Source organism: Gadus morhua, chromosome 21 (genome assembly GCF_902167405.1).
Source record: "Gadus morhua chromosome 21, gadMor3.0, whole genome shotgun sequence".
In the NCBI taxonomy this organism is placed as follows: domain Eukaryota; kingdom Metazoa; phylum Chordata; class Actinopteri; order Gadiformes; family Gadidae; genus Gadus; species Gadus morhua.
The window spans coordinates 18,740,767-18,749,401 of NC_044068.1; the positions used below are offsets into that span (position 1 = coordinate 18,740,767).

An 8,635-nucleotide genomic window follows, 5' to 3' on the forward strand; every position below is an offset into this window, starting at 1 on the left:
TAGTGCCAGCTTGCTGCCGGATTGGACTTAATTGATCAGTTGTTAAGCATGCGCAGCGCGTAGCCACGTGCTGATGAATGCAGGTTAAAACAGCTGTTTGAGACGTATTCTCATCACCTGTGTTTTCGTCAACAGCCTTGCACTACTTGGGGTTGTGTAGGCTTGCATTTTGTTTGCCATTATGAAGATACACTTGAGTTTGTAAGTATTTGTTTAGACTATTATTTGTGGTTAATGTGTTAATGTTGGGATACATTTTGAGTTCATGATGTGTCCTCAGCGTTTTATGGATTTTGATGGCAGTAGTCGTCGCAGGTCAAGCAAAGCCACATCGGAAAACGAACAATCAGCCAAGTATAACAAATTTTTGCTCCATATATTTTCTTGGCATGTTAGTCTATGGATTGGAGCTAATGTAGCCTACTCTTGGGTTCACTAGATGCTGATATAAAGTCAGACTGTGCGGGCAGCCACATGACGCTGACTTTGGACGAAGTTTTGGCTGTGGGGAACCAACTTGAAATTGAAGCTACGAGTAAGATGTCTAGAGAATTATTGATTTATTATTGGTTGTCTCATTTAAATGAACTAATTTCTACTGAATTCTTATTCTGCTAGATGGCTCTGAACATATTTTACTGACGCCAGGCTTGGCTGCTAAATGTGGATATAGCATGGAATCTGACCCATGGGGCAACACCAGAATCTATACATCCTTGATGGGCTGCTATGTTGACAACACAGTATGTCCGCATAAACTTGAGTTGAAATGCCACACTGTGGGTTACAATGACAAACTCTAAAAGTGTTTTATTTATCCCTAGGATGATCAATTTTTTAATGTTGGATTAAGACTCAAAATGTATAGTGACGGGACATCGGATGTGGTTACTCGTGACGTGACCAAAACATGCAGCTACTCTGCCTGGGCCTCCCAGGAGATCGTTTGTGACAGAAACTACATGGAAGTAGGTCCCTTGTTATGTGAACAACTGTTTCTGTTTTTGAACTGGCAACCTTATATTAATCGACTTGATTAGATCTCAAAAGACCTGGGGCAGAGAGACTCAAGCCCTCACACCAAAGGACATGCTGGGAACATAAAGGATGACTTGACCAACAACGCAATGCTAAATGTATGTTAAAGTTCAATATTATTATTTTAGTTTGACAATGCTTTCATAGGATCTACCTAATAATGTCTTGTCCTCAGGTCAATGACACGGCATATGGTATCTGGAAGATGACCTTTTACACCCCTGAGCCAACTGTGATGATGCTGGACGAGGTTCACGAGGCTGGCTATGGCGCTATGACTAGCCCTAATCGACTGGTTGTGCGAAGCCCATACAACACAGCACAGACCTACTCAGAAGATGTAGGCCTTGATTGGATACTCGTCACAAGATTTTGCTGAAGCCAGATTCTTTTTTTCTTAAATCCTCCTCTTGTAACTTTCAGGTGGCTGGTGTCCCGATGGAGGTTGTCAAAGTGGGCACTTACTTCACCACGCCACAGGGTCTGAGAATTGTGGATTTAATGGTTGCTTGCCCTACTGGTGAGCCTCCCGTCAGTGGTGGAACATGTTACTACCCTCATCTGGATTGTGGAAAGCACTAAAAGGCCCCACTAATGATTTCACTTTGTTCTGTCTAACAGGTGGTGTGACGGTTAATGATGGCACGATCTCATGGAACATTCCACGCTACATTACCCCCCTGTTGACTGGCAGAGTGAAAATACTGGAAATGCACATGGGCATTAATGGAAAAAGGTTGGATAAAGCTCAGATGGCTTCCAGGGGCTACACGCTGTCTACAACAGAATATCACCTAGTCATTGAGCTTCCGATTGGCTCTCCTGATGGTTACTTCAAGGTTTGACTCGACTCTAATAAGAAATGAATCATAGCGGGTCAGTGGTGCTTTAATTAAAACGGCATGAATTATTTCAGAGCCATGCCCCAGATTACCAGTACCATCTCTCCTACACTGTGGAACCCATGCTTGAGTTGCTGTGGATTGCAAAGGATACTCAGTCTGATACAAGATATAAGGTTCTCTTCCCAATCACAACCCCTTTGATGCCCTGGTATCCAGATATTGCTGATGGTACGTCTACAAAAGATTAAAAATTAAATACTAGAACCATAATTGTATGTCTTACACACGCCTGATCCCTTCTATCTAGAAACTATCCCAGAGGAAGGGGTGTTTAAGGTTAAGTTTGGCACTCTGCTGCATGATGTGAACTTGGTGAACATCACCTTCTCAACTGGGGTTCTGTCTGCTGCGGAGTGCAATGCCAAAGGGTTCCTTCAAGAACAAAAGTACTCCAATGGCTCAAAGTTTTATTTGCTGCAAGTGCCCTTCTCTGACGACGTTGTTTTAAAACATGTAAGGTGGCTTGAAGACTTTGAAAGATTCTAAATTCATCCAGGCTGCTGTCTTAACTAATCTCTTATTTCTTCAGAATCCAGAGCCCTTGCTTACTGCCTACTTCCTGCCACTGACCTACGGGTTTATGGTCATGCCGGAAGAGACACCGTTTTCCTACACTCTTGCGGTGGATGCATCACTGAACGATGTTGGTAAGCTGATAAAATAAAAAACTAGACCTGTGCTCTCAATTTGAAGCTCCTTGTTATTGCAATGCTGTTTGGGTGACAATGATTTCTCTTTAGTTCTTCCCACTGTATTTGGCACATGCAACAACGCTACCTTCTTCATAACTGTGAAATATGGGAGTCAGGGACACAACTTTGAGACGATGCTAGGTACACAGATGCTTACTCCTGAGCTCGGTAGAGTCTATGGGCAAACTGAAAATGGAACACACCTCAGCCTTTCCTTGCCATACACTTCCCTGGATGTAGCTTTTGAGGTAAGTTCAAGTGCTGTGAAGCAAGATCGCTCACTATCAATACACTAAATGCATCTGCATCAAGCTTTCATTTGTCTTTTCATTTGTCATTTGTCTATCCAGTTGTTCGATACGGCTTCGGTCAAAGCGAGGCTTGACGTGCTACTGTGGGAGCCTATCAACAACTGGAGCCTCAGTGAATTATCCCTGGCCTGCAACTTTCCTTTGACCACAACAAGTAATATGTCTGCCACATTGTGTCATTGTTTAGTGTTTGTCAGGTTGACACCCAGGTGATATTTGGTTTATTTGTATTCTCAGAATGTTACTCAAATGGGACCATGACTGCCCTCAGTCTGAAGTTGGAATCTGTCCCCAATCTTGTTCCACATCAGCTCACCCTCAGAGACAAGTCGTGCAAACCATATTTCAGTGATGACCGGTTTGCACACTTCTCTTTTAATGTAAATGCCTGTGGGACTAGTAGGGTGGTAAGTAGATTGAACTCTTGACAGCATTGATGTTAAGTGTTGTAATGCTATTGAGTAACAAGCTTTTTCGATCTAGTTCTTTGGAAACTACTTGCTGTATGAGAATGATATCTCCCTGGATTATTCAGCGAAGGCCTACACGTCACCAGTTGAGCCAGACTTTCAGTGGGTCGTTTACGACAAGCCATAAAGTTCCCTAACCACAAGGTTATAGGAAGCATGCCTAACCTTTATAATTGCTTCATTGCTCTTCTGCAGGCACACTGTATCTTGTTACTACTTGTCAATGACATGGCAACACATGGAGTTTGATAATGAACCATTAGTCAATATTCCATCAGCTGAAATTGGTACAGGACAGCTGATGGTTGAGATGAGACTAGCCCTGGGTAAGTCGTATTGCAGCAACATTTAAGAGCTATTGTAACTACTGTTAACTTTTGGCTAACCCCTTTTTTATCTTCACCCAGACGAATCATACGAGTTGTTCTATCAAGCACAAGATTATCCTGTGCAGAAGTACTTGAGGCAACCGGCTTATTTTGAGGTGGCACTGCTGCATTCGGCTAATCCCCAGTTGGAGCTCATCTTGGACAACTGCTGGGCCACACTACAGGAGGAGAGGACCTCTCTGCCTCGTTGGGACATTATAGTAGACGGGTAATGTTTAATTTGTAGTGTGAGAGCAGCACGCGTCACTGTAAGCCCGAAGGTGACTCTGTTGTGTACGCTTCCTGTTTAGCTGCGAGAACCTGGAAGACCGCTACATCACCATCTTCCACCCGGTTGTGAGTGACCAGAGGGTTGTGGTTCCGTCGCTCTTCAAACGCTTTTCCGTCAAGGTTTTCTCCTTTGTGAAGGATAAGGAAGTCTTGCAAGATGAGGTAGGCTATATGTGAGCTAGCAGATCACACCATATTCTCTATAAAGGTAACTTGTGTAACACCAGTATTGTCAACAGATTTATGTCCACTGTGATGCTGTAATCTGTGACTTGAATGCTGGCAACGGAGTCTGCAGCCAGTGCCGCGGTTCAACGGGTGTCAGACAACCAGTCGCTGCAAAAGGACAAAGGGGTATGAACAACCTCCTTGATGTAAATGTGCATCCTTTATTGCAGCCCTTTTCTATATGATTTTAAATACCTCTTACTCCCTCCCTTTGGTTGCAGTGCAAAGAAGTACTACTTTACACAAATGGCAAATCTCCTCTGGACCGGTGCGGATCAACTTCCTAAAATAAAAGCGTCTTCATTTTATTTCTGTTTATTTTTTTACCTTCATGGAGCTTGTCATAGTGGAGGTATTTGTAAACAATGCAATACTTTCAATAAAATAACTGTAAACCCTGTATTGAGTGATTGTTGTCACATTTGTGCCGTTTCTGGGCACTTCAGCCTAACTACACTATTTCCTCACCAACCTTGTCCCTGAATGTGGATTTTCATCTCTCAGGCTGGCTGAGCTTATGTGGGCTATTAAGCTTGAGATAATAAATGTACACCTTAATGCTCGAAGTAGCGGTACAGGGCGTCTTTACTTTGAAGACTGCTACCTCTCCATTGCCCTCCTGGATTATGATCATCTCATGCATGATGACTAGCAGTGTGGTTGAAGATGCAGAGGCAAATTGTATGTACTCGCCGTGAGTCTTCATCACTTGGAATTTCAATGTCCCCATTGTCAAATGTGCAAGAGATCCAGAATGAGAACTCGTCAAGAGGAATTCTGCGAAGATTTGGGCAGGTTAATCTACTGAAATGCACTTGGAATACATGGTACTCCTGTTCTTTACAACGAAATAGTTTAATTGGATTTTATTATGCAGTATTAGTACAGTATACGGGCACTAAAAACAAAACGTTAAACTTCTCACCTCAGTGGATCTTGAATGATTATATATCCTTAAGGATTTTACTATCCAAATTCATCTTGTATGACGCATGCTTTCACTAGGTGGTGCCATCTACCTTTTGCTCTATGTACATCCATTGTGGAATCTTCCTGATCCTGGAGAAGCAGATACTGCAAGAAATTTGCCGAATTCAGTTAACTGTGTTCCACACATCAACCTGAACCATCAGTCAAAATGACAGTGTCACAGGAACACTTTCTAGTGGTTGAGGGTGGAAGCAGTTTACTAGTTGGTTCTCCATACCATCACAACCTACCCAACCAGTTCATGAAATAAAGGTAATCATATTCAATCAAAGGTTAACACATGCGTGTTCCTCACTGCGTTGTGGACAATGATTTCACCATTTCTCTTGCCCTAATATATTTTTTGCATTTTGTATTATTAGGAATTACTTGAAATAAAGAAAATATCATTCACAAAATTATGAATGTTAATGAAAATTTGAAACTGGTGATTTAGGAAAAAATTGTTTAAGGGCTTGTTTGCAGACAGTATATATCATACTTTCTACATTATGTATCGGAGGGACTGTGGACCATCTGTTCAGTTCTCTTGCTCACCAGTCTACACACCTGTCTTCATCACATGTCTGAATTCATCACATTGAGTATGTTTTCTGGGCCAAGTGTTTACCAGGGCAAGGTGTTGAGCAGGAGACCCCTAGCTACGTCTATCTTAACCAGGAGGTCCCTCCTAGCTACTGTCTAGCCTTACTATGAGGGCCCTCCTAGCTACTGTATACTTAACTAGGAGGTCTCTTCTAACTACTGTCTATCTTAACCAGGAAGGCGCTCCTAGCTGCTGTCTATCTTAACCAGGAGGGTCCTATTATCTATGGTTTAACTCTACCATGAGTGCCCTACCGTCTGGTCTATCTTTAGTAGAAGGCCGTCCTAGCTACGTTGCATCCTTACCTGAAGGGGCTGTTCTAGCTACTGTCTATTCTTACCAGGAGGGCCCTCCTAGCCACTGGCGGTTCTAGGTGAGGGGCTACAGGGGCCCTGGCCCCTGCTGAAATCTGATTGGCCCCTGACGTTCCCCTGTTCCGACAATTAATTGACGAGAAGAACTACCGGAGAATTTGGGCGATCACAGAAAGAATCAATCCATCCATCCAACTTGAAGACAATTCATGGTTAGTCACAAATCCTCGTGTTGGTTGTCATTAATATATGAATGACATAATTTTTTATATTTGTAATCTTTATGGATTATTTGTGTGCTTGGATGTACCCAGTACTTGGCCCACTGCTCCTAGTTATGGATTATCTTTACTAGGACCCCCTATGGTCTATCGTTACCAGAAGGGCCCTTTAATCCCTTTTCTTTTAAAGGGGAACTATGCAACTTTTTTGGCTGAATTTACCTTAACATAACAGGTTAAGAGTCATTGTGATGGTTCTATAACACTTTATGGGTAGATTGGTCGCTGTTTGTTTCGACTCCCCCTAGCGCATCTTGGCGGAAAAAAGGGAATATGCAAGTTTCTGCCGGGGACCCGCCGCCCACTCTCGCGGGAGTCTCGGGTCTCGAATTGCTTTACGGCCCTACAGACCCACAAACACAAGTAGCGAAAGGATTGTTACATTCATCATGGATCAGCCGACTAAAAAGAGACAGAGAAGCCCAATGTCGGAGAGAAAAAAGGGAGACTGACAGTGAGGCCAGACACGAGTAAACGTTGGGCGAGTTTCTCAGGAATAGCGTGAACTGAAAGAAAAAGAAGACGGAAAATCGTATGCCGACTTGCCATGGCTGTGTTGCTCTTGAAATTGTAAGTATCCTTGGGTGAACCTTGTCCTCTTTGTATTGTGGTTTCTTAATGTTGATAGTCTCTGTAAAAATGTGTTTGCTTGACCGTTTTGTTGTGAGCCCTGTATGTTTCTAGCTTGCTTGCTTGCTGGGGTGTTGGCTACTCGCTACCAAACAGTTTGTTTTCATGGTTGTTTTGCTGTTCGTCTGTCTCGTCCCGCAGATACAGGCTAAAACCCTGAATCCAGGTTCTTGTTTATTTAGATCACTAGACCGATATTCGAATGCCTCCGATTTTCTAAGAGTGTGTAGCCTATATCATGTGACATGTCCGGCTGGCCATATAATGCAGTACCCTGCACGAGAGCTGCTAGTTAGCACATATTCGTCGGTAACAACTGTTACGATACCTGAACCTCCATTACAGCTTTAGCCATGTTATACCGTTGGTGTAGTTCCCCGCCTGTAAACATGTTAGTAGAAAGATTGCTTTGTATTTTTTCTTAGTTACAAGCGTTGGCAAACAGCATTGTTATGAGGCTTGAGGCTTGATGAACCATGACGGCTCGGCCTGCCTGCCCCGGTACAGCCACCACCCACATCCGAATTTGTGCGGGTATTGTCACGAGGAAATCCGGAGAACCCTCAAGATGATGTTACACAATAGCCGAAGAACTGTCACTTGCATTTCTTTTAATATCCAAAATAAATATTTTTCTAACCTAAGTGTGTATTATTGAACAAATGAAAGAAAGGTAGGGCAAACATCTTCTGTGATAATATACAATTATCTTTATTTACAATGTTTATTTGCAGGCATTTACACGTAAACTTAAATGTGTCCCTAATCTTCCAGACACAGCATCTGCCTAGGCCTATAAAAAAAAAAAGTTTGGTTCCCGTTGGTTGTCAGTTGAGGTCATGGGTAGGTAGTGAATTTATTTAATTTTTTTATTTGATTTTTTCCAGCGGCAGCGAATGATAGGTAGATTGTTTTCATTTAAAAAACGAGAAAATTCGCTCATCCTTGTACAGAATGAAGAGATGCTGTACAAAAACGTAATTATAGTTTGCATTATTATTATTATTTTTTTTTTTAAAGCTCATAAAATATTTTTTTTGTTTTTGTTTTTTAGGCCCTATGACAACCCTCCTGCGGGGACTAGCGACAGCATACCGTCTCGATCTCTGAATCCATTTCCCTTTAATTCCGTACACAAGTGACGTACTTGAGCAGATACATAAATGTACGATTGCTGCCCAAATTGTTCATGCTATCGTTATGTATTATGTTGGACAACACTCTTACACTGATCGTTCTGTTAAACAACCAAAGATAAAACAATTCTTATCTAGGAAATAAGATCTCCCCGTCAACTATAAAAAATGATGGGTTTATAGTAACACATACACCCTTTCAAAATGTATAACCTTGTCTACTCTTTATGAACATCTACCTCGGACATGACGCCACGAATTCGCCGGCTTTTTTGAAAGCAAATGCACATGGCTAGCGTAGAAGTTTTTGGGGAAGGGTCGTTACAATAGTGTTGAGAAATATCTCCTCCGAAGCTGTAGGGGGAGCTCATTGCGAGCGCAAACCAAGAAAACAG

The 8,635-nt window shown here is 42.4% G+C and overlaps 1 protein-coding gene and 1 long non-coding RNA gene across 2 annotated transcripts; both read left to right on the top strand.

Moving 5' to 3' along the window:
* Positions 1–91: 91 nt before the first annotated feature.
* zpax1 (zona pellucida protein AX 1) lies at positions 92–4,703 on the top strand. The gene is made up of 21 exons (XM_030344402.1): positions 92–201; positions 281–354; positions 440–535; positions 619–743; positions 825–968; positions 1,041–1,136; positions 1,214–1,378; positions 1,462–1,558; positions 1,660–1,877; positions 1,955–2,111; positions 2,191–2,396; positions 2,473–2,590; positions 2,684–2,883; positions 2,986–3,100; positions 3,184–3,353; positions 3,430–3,515; positions 3,609–3,742; positions 3,824–4,013; positions 4,096–4,237; positions 4,315–4,429; positions 4,525–4,703. The coding sequence occupies exons 1-21, from the start codon at positions 182–184 to the stop codon at positions 4,593–4,595; spliced, it is 2,739 nt and encodes a 912-aa protein (XP_030200262.1). The 5' UTR covers positions 92–181; the 3' UTR covers positions 4,596–4,703.
* Positions 4,704–6,834: 2,131 nt separating this feature from the next.
* Positions 6,835–7,743, top strand: LOC115533912 (uncharacterized). Its single transcript, XR_003974260.1, has 2 exons — positions 6,835–7,044; positions 7,530–7,743. It is a non-coding gene; the product is annotated as an uncharacterized LOC115533912 (long non-coding RNA).
* Positions 7,744–8,635: the final 892 nt, after the last annotated feature.

Bases quoted from the DNA above. Each gene is read 5' to 3' on its own strand.
- zpax1 (XM_030344402.1), top strand. From the start codon at position 182: ATGAAGATACACTTGAGTTT. The intron at 969-1,040 runs GTAGGTCCCTTG...CGACTTGATTAG, and splicing joins GTGACAGAAACTACATGGAA to ATCTCAAAAGACCTGGGGCA. The intron at 3,354-3,429 runs GTAAGTAGATTG...TTTTCGATCTAG, and splicing joins CCTGTGGGACTAGTAGGGTG to TTCTTTGGAAACTACTTGCT.